This window comes from Epinephelus lanceolatus, chromosome 16 (genome assembly GCF_041903045.1).
Source record: "Epinephelus lanceolatus isolate andai-2023 chromosome 16, ASM4190304v1, whole genome shotgun sequence".
Taxonomy (NCBI): Eukaryota; Metazoa; Chordata; class Actinopteri; order Perciformes; family Serranidae; genus Epinephelus; species Epinephelus lanceolatus.
Genome location: NC_135749.1, coordinates 15,343,936 through 15,366,006, shown reverse-complemented (window position 1 = coordinate 15,366,006; position 22,071 = coordinate 15,343,936). Strand labels below are relative to the sequence as shown.

The following is a 22,071-nucleotide window of genomic DNA, read 5'->3' as shown; positions in this document are numbered from 1 at the left end:
TACTAGATTTCCTATTTTGCAGATCTTTGTTAGTTTTTTTATTGTATTTTATTTTTAAAATAAGGCCTACAGCTTTACGCGTAAAAACAACACTTATTTATAACCAGATGCTCTCTTTATATGGAGCGCCTATTTGAAAATAAAATCCACAGCACTATATTTTCCACAACACGCTAAGGGTTGTTTTATCTTTTGAGAAACTGAAAATATTTATTCCTCCTTGCAGAAAACCAGCCAAGTAAATTCAGGCCATCGCACGGTCTCCGAGACACCTTGAACTGCCTTCGGTAAGTCCATATATCTTTATTGATTTGCGTTATGAATGCTTGATGGTGATATCCTTATTCAATTTCTAATAAGTACCACACACGCCCACCAAAGCACTCGCAGGGATAGAGAAGCAGCCTATGGCTTGTACGTTTCCTCGTAGCAGCAATATGACCAGCCCGAGAGCAATAATTCCTTCTCTTCCACTTGTCTTTGTGGTGTAATTTGTCACTATAAAAGTGACGAGGGGAATCGCAGCTCTTGGAGCGGTGCCTTACTCCTTTCAAAAACTACTTCCAGTGAAAGCCATCTGCTTGAAGCTGCTGTAGTTTACTGCGCTGAAGTTTTAAAAATGGATCTACTCTCATCAACATTTCAATTTTTTACCCTCCCACATTGTTTTACGCCTTATTATGCACGGCAGTAAAACGACCACCACCTCACTGACATTTCACCCTCAGCTCAGGGCCAAATTAAAGAGAGAGACGCATCAGCATTTTAGCAAAACACAAAGAGGTAAATAATTATACAATGTGACTACTCTGGTTTCGAAAAGAAAAAGCCGAGTTGGCTAAAAAAAAATCCTCACGCGTGAATTTTTATCCCACTCACCCTCCCACACCGTCCGTGTGTTCTATCTTTTTAATTGTGTCACTGGATTTTGTCCCAGAGCTTGAAACCAGCAGAGAAGCTGCAGCTCTGGACGTGTTTACAGCCCGGGGAAGCTGAGAGGACATAAATCTATTTTTTCTCCCATTCTTTCTTTTGGCTGCAAAAGAGAAGCATTACCATGCAGAGGGATTCCCCCTGCTGCCGGCTCTCTACTCCCCTGCTCCTCGCTGCATGTCCTCCGCTCTGCCTTTTGGTGATGAACCTTCTTCCCATTTTTCACACCCAGCTCCTGGTGGGGTTTTTCCCTTGATATACATGGAGCTCGGCTTTGATGCGAAATTGTTGTGCTTTCTATTCTCAAAATAAATACATTGTATTCTTCACACAAGAAGCCATGCAGGCAGTGGTAGACCTGGTGCTGGAATGAAAACGAATAGCGCTTCCCTTGTGCCCAAACATTGACGACTATATGCAAAAATGCGGGTTAATTATTAAACCGCGAATAGAAGCCCTTTATGTCCCGTGGAAATGGAAATGCAGCATGGTCAGCGGCTGATTATTCCTTTGTATTCTCCCCTCTCTCCAACATCTCATCCGCTAGGGCTCATAATTCCACTGCAGGACGTGGAGTAAATAATAACAAAAAGATTTAAAACACTTTAGGGAAGGACTTACATGCTATTTCTAACGATGCATTATGTTTTTTTTTCTGGACACACTACCTCATTTGGTTGGGGGAGGAGGAGAAGCAGCCACTTGATTTGAACTGGCTTTCCAAGGCGCTACTTATTTGCATAATTTTTTTTGTCTATGGTGACGCTCTGGTTCGGGGCAGTTCACTGGTGTCTGCATGGTACTGGTGAAGGATCACATAGTCTAGCATAGCCTTGGCTGAGTTTAATATTGCTATGAAGCCCTGGCCATTGCTCTGTAGCATGACGATAAATTCAATCTTGGGGCCAGATAACTCTTATCTCGCTGACCCGACTGCTCACGCCTGCTTTCGTAATCTCGGTTTACCCATCCACGTCGAATAGGAAAAAAAGAAAAGGAAAAAAGGAAAGGGGTTTCTCTCGGCTCTTCCCTTTTTTGTTGTGGCTGCTAATGCCTGGTGCATGGCAGGGCGCACTCTGCTGCTGCTCCTGCTGCTGCCTCACCCAGCCAGCCCTGCCTTTAAACTTTTTTTCCCCTGGATTATTGCTTTGATCGATTTCGTCGCTGAATGAGAAAATATCGCTTGGTGCTCTGCATTCGTCGTCAGAGGATAAGGTAAGCAGGCCAGAAATAGGCTCCCCTCGGTTGTAAATGGCGGAGTTTGTGTGTCGCGCGGTGATTTATCACCGTATGACTTAGATCTCGGTTCAGGAAGAGTTCACACACACAGTCAGGCAGCCAGATTCCTCTAACGTGGAGCAGAGAGGGCTGCGCGCAAAGTCTGTCATTTGTCTCTCTTTCTCTGTCTTTTATGACTATCGCAATGGCTCGCCTGGAGATACACACCACAAAGCTTTCTGATATCTTTTCCAGGTCATCGTGAGTGCAGATACAGCGAAGACACCTTCTTTCACTCTGCGGTTTAGTTGCGTTAAGGGCGAGCTCAGGGCTCATTTTAGACTGATTTGCTCTGCACGGCTGCACAAACAGTTGCTCGACATTTTCCTTTTCATTTATTTGCGTTCATTTTATAAAAATGCATTCTAGCTATACGTTTGCTCCGAGACTATACTAAACCTATCCATACCTACGGATTATGAAATTAACAAGTAATATTTTTATTGCAGCCTACATTAACAAAATAAATGTTGGGATTATATTTACCATCAGACACATAACACCATCAGGGCCTGTTAGCGTCAGCAGTTGAAATTTGAAATTAGGGTTGCAAGCAAATGTTTTTTGATTTTATTTAGTTCTTATTTATTTCATTTAGTGTCCAAGTCATCAGCTTCCTTGATTGGAGCGACTGCAGTGGTTAAATCTGGAGTGCAGACAAAAGAACTGCATGATTTAATAACCAAATAGTAAATGGATGGGCTGGTTTTACAGTTTATTTGTACTGAAAATCACTAGCTTTTAATTAAAAGTATTTATTATTATTATTATTATTATTATTATTATTATTATTATTATTATCCATTGCACTTTGCTAATTTTAATGGCAATCTCTAAAACACCGGGAGTCCACATTAAGCATTCCACTATTTCATTAGTGATGCCACATTATGAAAGATTTCCCGATGATGACCCGTGGATCTGTGTCTATTATGGTTTATAGTTCCCCCAATAATCTTTCAGAGGCTGATCCCCATGGTTACCTGCGTGAATTATGGTGGTTTAGCAGCAGGCTCTAGCTGTGCCATGCCGGGTTTCTGTCCGCCTGAGTACCGGGCTTGGCTGCTCACCGGGCCGCTCATTCCGAGCAGGCCGTCCCGGCCCACTGACCCCCATATATCACCGCGACGGGCCGCCGCGCAGACAGCACCGACAGCAACCATTATTATGGCCCTGCTAGGAAAAGTTCACACCGTGGTCATGGAGATGCACGGATGCCCGCCCGGTTTTTCAGGTTTCCTCGTGGCCCTTCCATTTATCTTGCAGCATTCAAAGAAAAAAGAAAGAAAAGGAAGAGAATGCGGTTGTTTATGCTTTGCGTCAGGTGGCCGAGGTAACACAGCTCATTGAGGTCTATCCTGTTACTCACAGTGTAAAACAAAAATGGGTTTAAAGTTTGTGGACCACACGGCATGCTTTCACCTACTACATAGGAAATTAGATATACTGTTGACAGCCCTGTTGGTAGAATAACAATATAACAAAAATATTATTTTCCTGTGTGGTTACGCGTTATAAGATTTCCCCACAGACCCTTTTTTTCCACCTACAGCATTTTGTCTAAAAGGTAACTCTATATTTAGTTTCATTGTTAATAAGCCCAGTGGTTTAAAATGTCACGCAGTTTCTTGTTAGGTCTAAAAATTGATTTGGCAATCTGAAATGCTTTTGAAAAGGTTTTTGTTTTGATGTGGTTTGGCACAGATGGTAATACAAGGTTAGTGCGTGCCTTTGTGCCCTGTGTAAGCCATAAGGTAAACGGTAATAGTCTACAGAACTGTTGGCCCTATCTTGCTTCCATAGTCTCTTGTGTCAGGCCTGCATTGAAAAGTAAGATGGATCGCCACCATTTCTTCTCCTCACAGTGCTTCTTGTAACCCTAGGTTCACCCGAGGAGGCCATTGGCGGAGAGGCGTCACGTGACCACGGGGTGCCAATGTTATTCTACAAGGGTGTCAAGACCCTGTCAGTTTCTGAAATAAATATTGGGAAACGGCGAGATGCAAAAGGCAACCTACTACGACAGCTCCGCAATTTACAGTGGCTACCCATATCAAAGCGCAAATGGCTTCAGTTATGATGCCAATCAGGTCCAATATCCCCGGGCCTCTCATGTGGAAAGTGAGTACCATCGACCTGCCTGCTCCCTGCAGTCTCCTGACGGCTCCGTGGCTCTGCAGAAGCCGGGGGAGATGGCGGAGAGCTGCGACAGGACCACAGCCATTCAGGCGGCGCAGTCCAAGGTTCATCCCGAAAGCAATCAACCGCAGGTGCCAGTGTCAGGCCCACCCCCTCCCTCACAATCCCCCGGTGCTATCAGCCAAAACACAAGCAACGGGTCCAACCAGCCCAGTGCCAAGAACGGCTCGCCGACCTCTGCAGCTCGCAAACACATCTTCCCCTGGATGAAGGAATCACGTCAGAACACCAAGCAGAAACCCACCAGTAGCTCCAGTTCAGGTACTTTCAACCAAAACACTGCTGCTGTTAACACATAACTTGATAGCCTCTGACCAGAAAGTTAAATAAGTTTTGTTGAGAGAGGACACAATACATAGGGGGTGTGGGTGGGTGGTAAGGTAAGGGGATAGCAGGGAGAGGGGGGCAAACCGCAACCCTGTGAGGGTTAAAATGTTCCTGTTTTTTTTCTGTGCCAGCGTCAAAAAGGTGTTGATTTAACTGTATCGTTTTCAGGTCAGTGAAGTCAGTGGTTTGTGGTATTACATGGCATTTTATGTATATATTTTGTTCCCTCTGTAGACCCTAAAGTTATTCAAGAACTACAGCCAAAATATGACCACAGAGTTTAATCAACACCTCTTCAGTCAGAGTATATGTGAAAGCGTTACTTTTATTGTATCCTGAAATGATTAAGTGACATCTTGGTAATTCTCCAAAATGATACCCCACACATTATATACTATAAATAACAATATAAGGATATAGACTCTAGAAGAGTTATGTGGCTTAACAGTTGAAGTAGTCTCCACCATTTGTTGTCCCTGTGCCCTGCAGCTGACCTGTCCCTACTGTAAACACGCATCTCCACTGATCACATAATGTTCCCTGGAGAGACAACAAACAAACACGCACAACAGTTGTTTCAGTCTGTCCTGCTGTTCTGATTAGAGGGAAACTTGGGTCAGAGTGGGTGGGTTGTGTTTCAGGGGGTGTTTATTTACATAGAGCAAACTTTAAAATTCAGAGATTCTCATCTTCCCATGGCGGTCTTATTAGGTAGATATGTGGGTATTATTTCAAGTAAGATACAGGTGTTATTAGACAGTAAGAAACGTTATGTGGCTTCATTTTGATTTATGTTTAAAAAGTTTTTTTAATAACACGTAAGCTACCCTTTTGGGCATGTTTTATACACGTACACAAGCCAGATCTTGCTGTTTTGATGAAAGGAGGACTTGGAAGGTCATGTTGGGGAGTTTGGATTTGGGGGGGTCTTTATTTATATGGACTCAACTCAAGTTGATTCAATGTAAGAGACACTCATTTTTCAATGGCCTTATGTGTTGTAAATTAAATGGGTAAGGTTCCTACGGTAAAGGTTGAAAATATAAAGCAAGATAAGGTCTTTCATTCAATCCAAAAATAATTTCTGTTTGGAAATGTTTTTTTATTCGTTTCTAACAACACATTGACGTGCTAACATGTATGGGAACGCTTTTACGCACGTTTTACGCACATTTTACGCACGTGCGAAGTCTAGATCCTGCTGGTTATTTAGAGGGAAGCTTTGTGAGTTAGTGTGTTTTGGGCGTTAAGTTGCATAAAGCTAACTTAAAAATGCAGAGATGCTAATCTTCCAATGATCTTTACATTTTGTAAAAACAAAAAACGGTGGATCAGTTTCTAATAACGCTATACATAGTCACAGCAAGAGCTCAAATTCAAAGTAGTGTGACACTCCTTGTGATTTATGTTACAAATGTGTTATGTTACAGGGTTCTTTTTAAACAACTTATCGTGCTAGCATTCATGAAAAGTCTTTCGCGCTTTACGCACATACGCAAGCCAGATCCTGCTGTTTTTATTTGAGAAAAACTTGGTGGGTCAGGGTGGGGTGTTTAGTTGGGTTCTCTTCATTAACCCCAATCTAAAAATTCAGAGATGCTTACCTTCCGCTGGCCGTCTCATGTTGTAACATATGGGCAATTTTCTAAGTTATATATACTCCTCTGAGGTAAGAGTTTAAAATGCAAAGCAGTGTTTAGCCCTCATTGTGATTTATGTTTGGGAAGGGGTATTCATTAATTCTAACAACACGTTGAGGTGCTTACACTTATGAAAAGCCTTTTACGCGCGTTTTACGCACGTACGCTGGACAGAGCTCAATAGTGCTGCACGTAACAGGTTTCTCAAATCAGTGTTTTATAAAATCGAGCTAACTAGCCTTTTAAAGATGAATTCATAAGTATGCTCTTCATACAATAATAATCCTTATCACACGTGGTTGCCATACATATGTGGATATTCCTCCTGTTACCTTCTCTTTCATCTCTGTAATAACCTCATAGGTCAGGTTATGTCATGCTGCATTCCTTTTGCTCCACGTTTGGGCGACAGGTAGTGAAATTTATTAAGTGTTGGCCGCCTGCCACAGCGGCGAGTAGACCAACACCTTGCTATTCTGCAGCCAAGTTCCAGCCTCTTAGAGGGGGAGGCTTATCAGTGAGGGCAGGGCGAGCTGCTTTATACACCCCGAGGAATACATAATGCTTGTGTTTGCATTACGCGTGTGCTATTCTGTGAGTACGGGGGGAGATGGGGGTCAAAATGTTTTGGTAGGAAATCTGAGGTTACCTGGTTCCATATCAGGTATTGACCTACTATTCTTCAGCTGCATTTTTTTGTCTGTGCAGCTAGTGTAGCGTGCACACAGACACACTGCCCATGCACTGTTCTGTTAATTGTCTTATGGAGCCCTTGTTATAACCTTTGTGCTTTGCAGTAAGGATTTATCAAAAATGTTGAGATGTTTGCCGCACACAAGGGCGCGCGCACACACACGCGCACCTGAAGAGGGAGGCGTTGGAGAGAGAGAAAGAGCCAACGATGAAATCCCTATTTAAGCACTGGAGCATGGCATATTTATCTAGTAAACCGACCCCTATTGATGGTTGAAAGTTCTGTTATCAGCTGTGTGCGTGTTGTCAGCTGGTTTCACTCTCACTCTCCTGTCTCTGCCTCTGTACCTCTCTCTCTCTCTCTCTCTGTCTGTAATGGATTACTGATTGACACCCTCCTCTCCTCCTCTCTGACAGTGGAGAGTTGCCCCGGAGACAAGAGTCCTCCGGGGTCAGCAGCATCGAAGAGGGCCCGGACAGCCTACACCAGCGCTCAGCTAGTGGAGCTGGAGAAGGAGTTCCACTTTAACCGGTACCTCTGCAGACCCCGGAGGGTGGAGATGGCCAACCTGCTCAACCTCACCGAGAGACAGATCAAAATCTGGTTCCAGAACCGCAGGATGAAATACAAGAAGGATCAGAAAGGTGTTGGAATGATGCCCTCCCCTGGCGGACAGTCCCCTCGGAGTCCCGTGGGCCCGGCCTCCGGTGGTGGTGGCAGTGGTGGAGGCTACCTCAACTCTATGCATTCTCTTGTAAACAGTGTACCTTATGAATCCCAGTCGCCGACGTCTTACAATAAACCTCATCAAAATGCATACGGCATGGCCACGTCATATCCCCCTCCTTTGAACAGCTCCCTCAACAACTGCCCGCCCTCCCAGAAGAGGTATCCCGGGACCGACTCGGCCACGCCCGAGTATGACGCGCATCCTCTCCAAGGCAATGGCAACTACGGGACTCACATGCAGGGCAGCCCCGTTTATGTCGGCGGAGGTTACATCGACTCAATGCCCAGTTCTGGGACCTCAGTTTTCGGTCTGACCCACCTCCCGCACCCGCCGTCCGCAAACATGGACTACAATGGAGCAATCACAATGGGCAACAGTCAGCATCACGGAGTGTGTGATCCGACACCAACGTACACAGACCTAACGCCGCACTACTCTCAGGGAAGAATCCAGGAAGCGCCCAAGCTGACGCATCTGTAGCGGTGGCGCTCCCCGGATCACTCCGCCCATTGTGTTATCCACCTCCAGACACATTACTGCTTTGTTTCCGCGCCTCCTCACGGCTTCCACCTTCTCTCTGCCTTTGTTTATGTTTTCTATAGTTTGATGTGTGAAGTAGCGTAGGATAAATAATCACAACTTGCTTGAATTTTTCTCTATTTGCTCGTGTCATTGTCTCACAAAGACCTTTATCTGGGCTGTAGGACGTCTAGAGTGGGAGGGAGGGGGGCACAGTATATGCATAGGCCTATTTAATCTTTTTTTTTTTAATCTTGTTTTAAAATCGAAACTCAAACAGGGTATTATGAACATATGTTATTCATTTTTAATGTGAATTTGTCCGTCTTTTATTTATCCGCAGTTGAAGAATTGTGTTTTGCATTTTGTTGCACTTGTGAAAGGATCCTTCAAGAGCCACGAGTTGGGATTATGAGGGAAATACATTTTCAGAAACAAGGGTCATGCGCTTACACGCAACCTCCCTTGCTTTGTGTTGTTCTATTGGACTTTCAAATGTTATTTATTTTGTTCGGTGTTAAGATAAAAGAGTCCTTTAGTATTATTTGACACCTCTGCGATCTTTGTGTGGGGGACAAGGTTGGTGGAAAATTAGCGTCTCGGCCCTTTTCCAGCCCATACATGTAGTCTGCACACGCTCCTCAGCAGCAGCAGCAGCAGCAGCAGCAGCACACCATGTTGCTATTATAGGCTATGTTTCCATTTTTCTTCTTCTTCTTCTTCTTCGAGGAGGTGTTTTATTTTCTCAGCGAATGTAAAATCAATCAGTCATGCAATAAGGGTGGAAAGAAGGACACACATTTGCAGTTTCTTTGTTGAAGGAAAAAAAAAGAAACAGACATCATCAATTTTCTTTTTTCGATGTCATACATTCCACGCTGCTCCAGTTCGAAGAAATAAATAAAAGAATTGAAATATAATTGCAGCAGAGCTTGTAGTTTTAATTTAGACACACATAAAAACATTTCATATGATCACAAAAATAAATACAAGACAGTTTATTAAATAAAAATAATAATATAAAAATCGAATTAATTATTGTTACTGGTGTTATATATTTCATGACGGTATAAAATTCCAGAGTGGATAACAAAATAAATGAAAAATACATTTATATACAATTGGTAAAATTATAAACCGTGTGTGATAATTGGTAAATCTATATATTCGTATAATATTCAGGCATACAAAATAATATGAAACCAGTGACCATATTTAATATTCATTTACAAAAAGGGGCTGCAGATAAACTCAAATACTGAATAAAAGCTGCATGTTTCTTTCTCCCTTCCTCTTGATTCGACGTGAAGAAAACTCTCGGGTGGCCTTCTCCCCTCCTCTCATCTGCGTGGGCACATCCATAATAATAAAAATGTCACCCGGGCCCTTCTGGAGACTCTGCAAAGAGACAACAAGCTAAATGAGAAATCCTTTGAAAAATAATTCCCTGATATGTTCAGTCAGTCAAACGCAGCCAGAGGGGATGCAGGTTGAAGTAGAATCGTAACGGGGCTTATTTGTCTCGTTATATTACAGATTTGCAGATGGCAGCGTTAAAGCCAGTTCAACGCGATGAAGCCTCGGCTGCGTGGATGGTTACTGCAAAGCAAATTATCAGTGGGAGGCTCAAAAATGCAGTGGATTTCTTTGTGTATTTTTTAAAAAAATGAATTTCCCTTTATTGTCTGCAATAATTTCCTTGCATTGCTAAATTTAAAAATATATATAAAAAAATGCCTGCACACATAGAGCTAAAATGCTTCGATTGTTTTAGAAATCTTTTTTATTTCAGGAGGAAAATGCAAAGATTTTTTTTAAAAAAAATGCAAATAATTTTCCACTTTCTTATCAAATCACCCAAACCTTTTTGTACAATGTTTACTCTTTGTGATTATGTTACGCCTTTCTGTTATTTGTCCTCACTGATTTTGCACCCAGAAATCATTTATGAGCCCAGTGTGATTGATATAAGAGGGCATGAGCATTACCAGCCCTGACATATGGTTAGCAGGGAAACCTAGAACAATTGAACCATGGTGTGTCACACTTAAAAAAAAAAAAAGCTGATGCACTGAGTATTTCTGCATCCAACACAGACACACACACACACTGACAAATACACGCGCACACATGCACACACAGCAAGACACTGATTTGACCCATATGCGCCATACACAGGTAGCACATAAATAACGGTGTAACTGAAACAGAAGATTTGTATTTCTTTCATTGCGTTTCCATCCGTGGGAAAGTGCTCCTAAATCAATCCTGCTGTAAAGACAAGTGTGTAGGACAAGCCGGGGTCCACTAAATGCCGCCACCCACTCCTTTCCTTGCACACAAAGCCTGTGCGTAATTCCAAAAAAAAAAAAGCCATCCATCTCTTCCCCTAGCAACACTGTCCTTCACCACGCGGTCTGATCTGCTCACAATCCTATACCAAAAAACGAAAATACATGTCTTTGTGTAAATGCATTCGCAATTCAGAGATAAAAGCCAGGTGGAGAAGCTGCCTCGCCCTACTCACCGTTGGCGCATTGTCGCCTCCTCAGAAAGGAAATGGTGGCATCTTGTGTAGCTGGGTTCTTATTTATCTTTTAAAACATCCCTCCAGCGACAGCTCGGCTACAACTGCGAGCAGAAACTGGTTCTAATCTGAGTGGCCAGTGTTTCTCGCCGCTTCCTGGCTGCATTTGATCCGGGGGAGAGTTAGAAGCCTTAAATGTGTTGTGAGGGCACCGAGCTGTCAGACCTTTTGGCGAGTAAGATTGATCGCGCGCAGGCTTCCAGGACTCTTTGTTTGGTATATAAGCAACAAACTGAGAGAGGCCTACCACTTTTCTTCTTCTTCCTCTCTCTTACTCACCAAGCCATATTTTTTTTTCTTTGAATGAAAATCCAACATGTACTGCTTGACGAAAAACATCCCAAATGTGGCTTTTACAGATTATTCTGGAAGGGCTATAAAACCAAACACTGCAGGGAAGCGCCATTCAATAACAATTCCATTTACATAATATCGCTGCAAATGGATTCATTGTGAATGGTCGATGGTGTTTGCTTCATTGCAATGTCAGGTAGAATTGATACTGGAAATACAGTGAGATGCCTTCCTTTGCATTGCAGCTGCTGTCCTCCCAGTAAACCCTGCTCTAACCTTGTGGTTTCCCACTCTTAACATGGACATTCTAAATATTATGACAATATATAAAATATGGTAACAACTGTGGCAGCTTTTGGTTATTGAAAAATGTGACTATAACCAATCACAAAGGAAAGAAAGGGCTCCTGTGTGTTTAACCTGACGTTTATGGGTTTGTGCACGCACATGAACGCGCATGACCTCGTTTTAAAATCGACCTTTTGTGGCATAAACGAAAAACCTTTGTGCTTTAAAATCATATCTATGAATGCTACATAAATGGCCTATATTACAGCAATGTCTGCGAGTGCGCATGCATGCATGCATACATGCGTACGTATCTTTTTACAAGCTCCTGGACCTGAACTGTAAATTTTACAACAGCTGTTATTGGAAGAAATGGTCGTAACGTGTCATATCCATCAGTATTAACTTAATGGATGGGCTTTTTATTGCAACACATGTCAATGGATGCACTGCATATTTCATTATTATGCATCTTTGAAGAATCACATCTACTCTGGAGTCCACACTCACTGAGCAGACTGGATTGTTGGGGTTTGTTTCTGTCGAGAAGTCTCAATGTCAGTTTTTTGGGTATGTTTTTTTCACCTCAGGAGCCTGACTCTCGCCTATATGAATAGCTACTGACGTGAAATGTGTGTGTGTGTGTGTGTGTGTGTGTGTGTGTGTGTGTGTGGTGGGGGGCGTTCTCGACTGACATCCTCAAACAATACGAGAAAGAGGAGTGCACGAATCCGCGCACCCTAGGCTGGGCTCCTTCCCTGTAATAGTGAGCGTCAGCCATTCTTAAAAAACACATTTTGTAGCTTAGTGGACTGGACTGGAGGGGCGAGAGGAGGATAAACTGAGCGGACAAAGATGTAAATAAAAATAGTCGTCCCCCAGCTGAGCGAGGCGTTCTTCATCAGAGTTTTTGGATCAATCAGGCAGACAGTGGCTCCTTTTGATTAAACCCCAAATTGTCATTGGGCAGAGGTAATCATGTGACAGGCAATTCGGTCCAATTTCAACCTTGTCTCCATGAATTCAATAGTTTAATAGTAGCTCGGTCCCCATACGGCCGTAATCAGTGATATAGAAAAAAACACCACCAGGAGATTTTTTTTAATGATTTTTTCTTTCTCGTCCTCACTGAGCCGCAACATTTATAAAAATACGCGTGCAAACTTTCCTCGGCTCTCAGGGAGCGGAGATGAATTACGAATTCGAGCGAGAGAGCGGTTTTATCAATAGTCAGCCGTCGCTTGCTGAGTGCCTGACATCTTTCCCCCCTGTCGCTGATTCATTTCAAAGTTCATCAATCAAGAGCTCGACGCTTTCACGCCCGACACTGATTCCTCCTCCCTTTGAGCAGACCATTCCCAGCCTGAATCCGGGCAGCCATCCGCGGCACGGCCGGCCCAGACACAGCCCCGACGGATGCAGCCCGCTGCCCACCGCCTCCTTACCCCCGGAGTACCCCTGGATGCGGGAGAAGAAAGCCTCCAAGAGGAACCACCTGCCGACCTCCACCGCTACCACCATCTCCAATGGACCCGTGTGCTTTTCTCCAAAAGGTGGGTGATTTTAAAACACTTACTGCGGAAGTGTTTGCTATCTGTTGCTAAACTGGAGCTCAGGCCTTTCCTTAAAAAACAAATAGGCTAGAGACGTTTTATTCTGAAAGATTTATGGCTATTGCTTTGCTGTGATTGTGTATGAAGCAAGAAAAAAAAAAAGTTTGGGTAAAGTTTGGTGATGTAAGATGATTTATTCCCCTAGCCGTAGCAGAGTTTTGATGTGTGACAGTAATGAAGAGTGATGGAGTGCCGTTGCCGAGGAGGGCAGCTGGAGCATTCATTAGTATCCCACACCCGCCTGGACCTCACTGCTTTTATAGTGCACTGTGTTTGCTTCACGCTCACGCTGCACGTTATTTTATGTGTTAAACAATCTGATGATATGCTGTAATGATTTCTGGATAAAAGGTGCACAGGCTATAAGCTTGGGTCAGTAGCTCCAGCGGCCATTTTGCTGCAGCGTGTTGTGAGCCACTCTCTAGTGGTTTGTGAGAGCCATAATGTTTGATTCACGGGCAGCGGGGTTATGTAACTATTGTGTCCTGCGTTTTTAATCCCAATGCTACCGTGATGCTTATTTTCCAGGCTCGCCTGAGATTGTGGAGAGCGGCGGAGGAGGAGGGGGCTCCCGTCGGCTGAGGACAGCGTACACCAACACACAGCTGCTGGAGCTGGAGAAGGAGTTCCACTTCAACAAGTATCTGTGCCGGCCGAGGAGGGTGGAAATAGCGGCCCTGCTGGACCTGACCGAGAGGCAGGTGAAAGTCTGGTTCCAGAACCGGCGCATGAAGCACAAGCGGCAGACCCAGAGCAAGGAGAACCACAACGGGGAGGGGAAAGGGCAGGGCGCCGAGGACGGCATCCAGAGCGACGAGGAGGACGAGGCCCCCCTGTACGAGCGGAGCGGGGCCCTGCTGGAGAGAGATACCTGCTCCTTTCAGAACAACTCTCTAAGCTCCACTCAGCAGCTCCACAATAGCGAGTCCATGAGCTTTGCTGCTGCGCCGCTGAACAGCAATGACAAAAATCTGAAACATTTTCCCAACCCGTCACCCACTGTTCCGGGCTGCATGTCAACAATGGGCCCAGGCTCGGCATCTGGCCCGGACAATGGCGACAGTCCCCCGGCCCTGGATGTTTCTATACACGATTTTCAACCTTTCTCCTCGGATTCCTGCCTACAGCTCTCCGATGCAGCCTCGCCGAGCTTGTCAGAGTCTCTGGACAGCCCCGTGGACATTTCTACGGACAGTTTCTATTTTTTCTCGGAGTCTCTAACTACAATCGACCTGCAGCATCTGAACTATTAACTGAAATCAATCACAATACCTTTCTTTTTTCCCCCTCTCTCGGGACAATTAATATCAGGCTACGATGGTTTTAACTCTGATGTTATTTGTATATTCGGCACATTTATTCTGTTGATATTTGACTTGACGATTAATACAAGGTAAGGATGAAATGAAATCACTGAAATAGCTCTACTCAAAACGTGGCTTGTAATTACCATAACAAATTGATCTCTTGGAATGGAAATTATGAGTGTATGTGAATAATTATACAATATTAGGCCTATGGAACCTGGTCGTTTTATTTTTGTATAGCTTCCAATGTCTTGGATATTTTTGTTAGAATACAATTAACTTCCTACAATCCTTTCTTTCTGGTGTTTTGAGTCGTTTCTTTTTCTATTTGCTGACTGGGTATTTGTGCTTGAATTGTTCACGTAGACAATATGCAAAATAAAGAAAGTAGGGCATAAAAAATAGACGCATTATGCAAATTAAACAACAGGTTGGCGATGGATATAAATAGTCCGCGTAGAGCTGTGAAGGCAAACACATGATTGAACTTTTATTGTAGAATTTAATTTCAACATAATGCAGATAGTTTCAAATAGTTAAGTAAAATATAAGGCGTCTGTCTTTTTATAGAATTAATTAAAATGCAGCTTTTTAATTTAAAACTTTGTTGATAACTTTTTTCAATGTAGGAAATTACTTTTAAACATCTGCAAATTAGCAGTGTGTTAACTAATAATTGGTGCAAAATAGCAGCGTTTGTTTTGCTGATTTTCTTTTAGATTTACACGGGCATGCTGGCAATATTTCATGCTGTCCACAGAAACCCTAATGCAGATTATTTTTATTTTCACCTTCAGACTTCATACTGTGGAGAGTAAAAGCAAACACGCCAGCAACGGATCTTAGCATGACAGGGCTCTTAACATTGTGTGCATGTTGCAGGCAAATACCCGAACCATGTTTGCCTTCAGGAGCTCATAAATCACTCCGTGGCATGAATGAGACGGACATTAAGGAGACCAATTGTGGCGTAATGTGCACAAATAAAACCCCACTTACATTTTCATACGGGACTCCCCAATTCCTGTGCTAAAAGGGGGCTGAGTCTCTGCATGCGTTTGGTAATAATTCATTTTTATAGCTTGTTTAAACACGGCTCTGGCTCGGGGACAGCGGCAGCATGCAGCAGTAGCAGGCTGCTCAGGGTTATGAGGCTGCACTCTTTCCCCGTGTGTTAAAAGTAGCCCAAACTCAAAACAGACTCCTTCTGGACTAGATGTAATTTATCAGGCATAAATTTACTAAGAATAGCAGCGCAGAGAGGATCATTATGCAATATCTGGCTTACTTTATCAGCAGAGTTTCTGCTTTTGGGGGGATTTTACAACATTATTGGAGCAGTTCTGTTCTGAAGTGTTGCAGTTCAATATAGGGATTATGACTGGTCTTGCTCTATTGTATTGCACTTGGGTTGACTTATAGGAATCAGTTATTAGCTCATGCACAGATTGACTCAATAGGTTATTCCACTTTAACAGCCCTGTGTATGAAACAAGCAAAAACAACCACCGGTTGCGACACCGGCCTGCAATGATCGATTCACAAACTCATCTACATGTGCGAAATTCATAAACTCGAGCGTTCAGCGGCGGGTTATCGAACAATCTGGAAGCCATAAGAAGCCAATCGACTGGCTGAATATTAGCCTACTGGGTAAATGGAGTGTGTGTGTGTCAATGTGAGTGTGTGTTTAGGGAGGGGGATATGTGGGGGTGCAGATCCTCTACACTCCTGCACTCAAGCGACCAATGACTAACCACAGGGCCAGTATAACCAAATCATTCCGAGACAGCGCGCCTTTTCTGCGCACATGTGTTTCACACAAAGAGCCAAGAAAGCTCCAAGGCCTGGCTGAAGTTTCCACATGCAGGCAGACAAGGCAGGATCCACTGCGCCCACTCTCTACTGTTGCAGAGGCAGCTGGGAAGACAGAGAGGAGAGGGGAGGGGCGGAGGGACGTATTGACCCCACTGCGCTTTTTTTCACTTGTGGAAGTTTGCATCACCTCCTCACATTTTTTTTGAGCTTGATTAAAACAGCTGCAAACTTTTAGGATCACATGTGTAATGATGGCCATGTAGATTTTCATTAGGCTACTTAAATTTAATAGAGGAGGGAATCATCAGAAGCCCCAGGATACCATATTATCAAAAGACTTAAGTCATGATACAATATTTTGTGCGATACAATATGCTGAGTGTTCGATACTATGCTGTATGGTCTTACCACCCATTCACCCCTAATATTTAATCTCATTTACTTGTAAATCTTAAAGCAGCAGTGGGCCAAGTATTCAGATCATTTACTTAAGTAAAAGTAGCAACACTACACTGTAACACTCCATGACAAGGGCAAGCCATATCTGAAATTTTACTGAAGCTGAAGTTATTAATAGGGGGGATATTGATACAGTAAGGTATCATGACATTTTGCTGGCAATATCATATGGATACAAACTGCCAAGTTTTTTTTTTATTATTATTTTAATTATATAAATCATTAATATTGCAACACAAATTAAACCTTTAGTAGCCTACTAGAAAATGAAGTCAATTGCTTTATAAAAACTGATGCTGACAAAGTTTCTTTGGTGACATAATTTACAGTTGAACGTAATAAATTGCAATATATTAATGCAATTCTCAGAATATTGAAAAAAAACCCTTCATATATCACAATAATATTGTATCGTGACTTCAGTATCGTGATAATATCATGTCCTTGCCAGGTGATTCCCACCCTTTAGAGAAGTACATAACGGTACACATATCAATTCATTAGATCTTTAATTTATTATTCCCGATAACATGTAAGCAGGTGGAGGTGGTGGTAAATCTAACCTCTTAACATACAGATGGTTGGTTTAATTTTTTTTTACAGTGTATCATTTTATTAACTTATCACTAGTTGTTTGTGTACAATCTAAATCTGAAGAGTAATCATACATAGTTCTGGGGAGTAAAGGTAATTGTATTCAGTTACAGTTACTAAGAAAAAATGCAATCAAATTACAGTTACTAATCAAAATTTTGGTGATTATAAAGGGGTTACATCGGAATATATTATTCTCAGTAAAAAGTTCATATGCATCTTTACACCTTGCAGGAATGCCTTCTTTTGGCAGAACCTATTTCTGGACATGTTTCAGCTTTGCCCAGTTTAAAGAATTTGTTAGAGAAGTAATTAAATGTAATTAGTTACATTACTTTGATGAAGTAATTGAAATAGTTACATTATGTATTACATTTTAACAGGGTAACTGGTAATCTGTGATCTATTACATACAAAAGTAACCTTTCCAATACTGACCAAAAGTACATCTAAGTAAAGTAGCCTACAAGTAACTCAAAATTGTACTTAGTTACTTTCCACCACCACCTAAAATTGTACTTAGTTACTTTCCACCACTGCCTCAAATTGTACATAGTTACTTTCCACCACCACCTAAAATTGTACTTAGTTACTTTCCACCACTGCCTCAAATTGTATTTAGTTACCTTCCACCACCACCTAAAATTGTACTTAGTTACTTTGCACCACCACCTCAAAGTGTACTTAGTTACTTTCCACCACCACCTCAAATTGTACTTAGTTACTTTCCACCACCGCCTCAGTTTGTACTTATACTTTCCACCATACTACTTTATACTTAGTTACTTGCCGCCACTGCCTCTATCTATCTATCTATCTATCTATCTATCTATCTATCGTCATCATACATATACACACTCATATACACATTTTAAACACACTGAAAAGTATTTTGGGTGTTTGACCACCTATGGCCAGTGGGGGCGCTCATCCCACCATGTGATCCTCTCTTCCTCCCCTCCCCTTTCTTTTCCTTCCTCAGTGAGAGGTTGGTTGGCTCTGCACTCTGCTGTCGCTCCACCGCAGCTCTCCCACGCACACTCTCCCCCTGCTCTGCCTTTTCTTCCAGCGCAGCTTTTCGTGGCCATTAATTTCAAGCAATAAAGCAACAGCTTTATTTGATGAACTTAACAGGATAATCAGCCCACAGTCGCACCTCGGGCTATATGGGCGCATTAGCTCCACGACGGGCCTCGCATTATCAGATCATTTGATCACTATACATGCATAATGAATACATGTGGGAGTGAAATCAGAGCAGATAGCAGACCCCGTGACCCTGGGAGAGAAAAAATTAATACTACATCATCTTAATGTTTAATAGGTTTTCTTGTCGTTACATCACCTGTGACCTCCAAGCAAGTGCTGAAAAGCAGCCAAACATCTCTAATGTGACCTTGCTGGGGAACAAAGTTATTAAGCTCTCTTTGACCAAACTAGAGTACTTTTTGCTTGTGTCAGGAGTGAAGCCTTCCTTCCTCTCCCTCACTGTCACACTGTGAAAATATTTGCTGAGCAAATCCCTCACAGTGTTAAAGCGTGAAACACTTCGCATTGGAATGGGACACTGATAGCCCACATAGCCTGTGGCAGTGGCACACACGCACTGAGCTATCCATCCATCCAGGAGAGAATGACACCATTATACATATGACATCACGGCTGTTACGCGCGGGCGGAAGACACGCACGGAGGGCACACGCACAAACCGCCTGCGAGCATCTACGCACCAACACACACACACACACACACACACACACCTATTCTCCTCTCTATTCCAAAAATACCGTACCTGAGGTCAGGGTGCTAGGTTGTCCACATGGAGAGGTTGCAGGGGGTGAAACGTTAATCTTTCCCCGGGCGGGAGAGCGCACAGCAAGAGTTAGAAGACGCCGTATTTGCCGTTCCCCGCTCTTCATGCGACCCCGAAGCTGTCCACCGCCGTCTGCCTCCCAGCTCATTGTTTGCTCGGCCAATACATTAGTGGCGACGCGCGTCACCTTGATCGACGAGCGCCTGGAATTTAAATAGCCACTCAAACACCAATCTGTCACCGGCTAAGGGGATAAGGACAAGTACCTCACTGGCTGACCCGGGCCCACGTGATAACACCCGTTCATTGATATCGGCCCGTGCGCCCCCTCCCTCTTCTGATAAGGACAGAGTATAGGTAAAGGTTGGCACGGTCACTCGGGGTAAGAGGGGAGAGAGGACTAGATCAGAGGGTGTCTGTAGAGCGGACGGTCCCTCGGCCCAGGCAGAACAATGCTACAATGAGCAGCTTCTTAGACTACTCAGTGATGAGCGGTGAAGGAGGCTCATGCTCTGTCAGGGCTTTCCACTCGGACCACGGGATTACAACTTTCCAGTCCTGCGCGGTTACTGTCAACAACTGCGGGACGGATGACCGCTTCATGGGGAGCAGGGCTTCTCCGGACGGCGTCCCTCACCAGCCGGGGTCATACCAATCTCCTGCTAGCTCTCTGGGTCTCGCCTATGGGGCCCATCCGGCCTGCAGCTCCAGCTATGGACCCCAAAGTTTCTGTGCTACGTATAACCATTACGCCCTCAACCAGGAAGTAGACTCCACAGCGGGATTCCCCCAGTGCGGCCCACTAATGTACTCGGGTAACATTTCCTCTTCCATGGTCTCTCAGCATCGCCAAGGTTACAGTGCCGCCCCCCTGGGTCAACTGCAGTATGCCCATGCTGCCTATGGCGGCGGGCACGAGCAAGCAGCCCCTTTTCCAGGGTGCTCAAACCCACTGTCACCACTGCATGCAGCTCACCTGGAGGCTTGCTGTTCACCTCTGTCTGAGGGCGCATCTTCTGCACAGACTTTCGACTGGATGAAGGTCAAGAGGAACCCACCGAAAACAGGTGGGTACCATGTGTCATGTCTGTAAACAACACAGGTTTATAAGTGATCCAAAGTCTTTACATTCAAGCGATGTTAGACAATGTTGTGAGATATTTTTGTGTGGGACAAACATGAATATAAGCACGTTTAGAGCCAAGCTATTGAGTTAAAATTTTATACCTTTTATTTGACACTTCCTGTCTGACTGTGCCACCTTTATAATTTGTAATGCTGTCTTAAAGGAAAAGACAGAGGGCTGGGAATGCCTCTCATTGTATAATGAAGTATTTAAATGTACTATACTGTAGCAGATGCTATATTTTAGTGTTCTATTATACCAAGCATTTGAACACATGTATCACAGCATATTTCAAAGTATAGCTGACATTAAATAACTGCTGCGTAAAAAGTTGCTTCTGCTGCATAAAAGTTGCTTCTCGATGCGTAAAAGTTGTTTCTGGGCACAAGCAGTAACTCATGTGTGTTGAGAGCAGAGAACATGTAGTGTAACTCTCCAAGTTCACAGTGATTTGTTTCTTCGTCTGCAGGCAGGTCTGGGGAGTACGGTTATGGGGGTCAGCCGAACACGGTCCGGACCAACTTCACCACCAAGCAGCTGACAGAGCTGGAAAAGGAGTTCCACTTCAACAAGTACCTGACCCGTGCTCGGCGCGTTGAGATCGCGGCCGCGCTTCAGCTGAATGAGACTCAGGTGAAAATCTGGTTCCAGAACCGGAGGATGAAGCAGAAGAAGAGGGAGAAAGAAGGGCTGCTGCCGACCAAAGCTCCATCCTCAGACCCGGGGGAGAGCGCACAAGAGAAAATGGACGATGCAGCATCAGAGAAGTCTATCTCAGCTCCCTCTACTCCGTCTCCCACATCCTCCACGGTGTCTGATCCTTACTCCTCCAACTAAGAACCAACTGCCTCCTTACCTCTTTGGGCCATAGGCGGCCTGTATATATCAAAGCTCATACCCAGTGTACCAAAGACAAAGTCCTGGTTGATGGATGACATACGTGGACATTTAGGATGAATTAATGCACTATTTGGGACATGAACAATAATATGGACCACCTGAGTTATAGATTTGTTTTATATTGTGTATTGTGTTCAGAAGAACGATAACATTACTGTACAAACAACTGTAGGCCAGTGGTTTAAAATATCTCCACTTTCTTTTGAAATTCTGACGTTAAATACGCGCCATGCCACGACTCTGATGGCGCAAAAGATATCCAGATACCTTCCTTACACCTGCTTCTGACCAGTGCTGCTGAATTTGCCAATGTTAAGTCACACAGCTGCACACAAAACAAAACAAATACCAACAAATACCTCAAATGTGCCAAAGTTGTGCGTAATGGCCACGGCCAGGATGATTGCACTGGATGTCGTCAATTAGGCATCACACAATCAACGAGATGACCTCGTTTATTAGTCATTACAGAGTGCATTGTTATATTACCTCCTTAATCACTGTCACCTCTGTGTTTAAGGCCTGTGTGTTTGTGTGTCGCGACCGTCTGAATGTCTATTGTGTGAGATTTGCATGATGCGTAATGCTTTCATGTATTATTAGCGGGGCGCTGAGTTTTATCAGTTGGGGAACAGGTCGTGTGAGGCCACGTATGTTCCAGGCTTTTCTCTGTTATCTATATAATCCAGTGGAGCACATACAAAATGTTTTGTCCAGAGAGACGTTTACGGGTCAATCATGTGTATTAAAGTGCGTTTACCTCTACAAACCATTCATCTGTGTCATTGCTGAGGGGGAATCTTGGGAAAGACAGAATTTAAGAGACTTTTTGAGGATTTTATAGCAAATCTTCCACCTGAATCCGCCCATCAGACCTTTATTCTAAGCTCTACAGACAAGAGAGGAAATCTCTGTCCATTTTCCCATCGTTTGAGAAGCTGCACGTGTCTCT

General features: G+C 43.7%; 3 protein-coding genes across 8 annotated transcripts in view; all 3 read left to right on the top strand.

The window, feature by feature from the left end:
• Positions 1 to 9,240, top strand: part of hoxa3a (homeobox A3a) — an 82,131-nt gene extending 72,891 nt beyond the window's left edge. For 5 of the 6 annotated variants that reach the window (XM_033637840.2, XM_078176073.1, XM_033637838.2 and 2 more), the window contains 3 exons: positions 227 to 287; positions 4,095 to 4,671; positions 7,488 to 9,240. In XM_033637840.2, coding sequence (XP_033493731.1) covers positions 4,212 to 4,671; positions 7,488 to 8,281 — 1,254 coding nt within the window. In that variant the 5' untranslated portion in view covers positions 227 to 287; positions 4,095 to 4,211 and the 3' untranslated portion in view covers positions 8,282 to 9,240. Of the gene's footprint in view, positions 1 to 226; positions 288 to 1,647; positions 2,149 to 4,094; positions 4,672 to 7,487 lie in introns of those variants that run through there. The other variant, XM_033637843.2, reaches the window with a different exon arrangement.
• A 2,087-nt stretch (positions 9,241 to 11,327) lies between these two features.
• Positions 11,328 to 14,705, top strand: LOC117264048 (homeobox protein Hox-A2a). The gene is made up of 2 exons (XM_033637848.2): positions 11,328 to 13,042; positions 13,631 to 14,705. Exons 1-2 carry the CDS (start codon positions 12,679 to 12,681, stop codon positions 14,353 to 14,355), a joined length of 1,089 nt encoding a protein of 362 aa, XP_033493739.1. The 5' UTR covers positions 11,328 to 12,678; the 3' UTR covers positions 14,356 to 14,705.
• A 4,369-nt stretch (positions 14,706 to 19,074) lies between these two features.
• hoxa1a (homeobox A1a) lies at positions 19,075 to 21,888 on the top strand. The gene is made up of 2 exons (XM_033637849.2): positions 19,075 to 20,160; positions 20,689 to 21,888. The coding sequence occupies exons 1-2, from the start codon at positions 19,554 to 19,556 to the stop codon at positions 21,054 to 21,056; spliced, it is 975 nt and encodes a 324-aa protein (XP_033493740.1). The 5' UTR covers positions 19,075 to 19,553; the 3' UTR covers positions 21,057 to 21,888.
• The last annotated feature ends 183 nt before the right edge of the window (positions 21,889 to 22,071 follow it).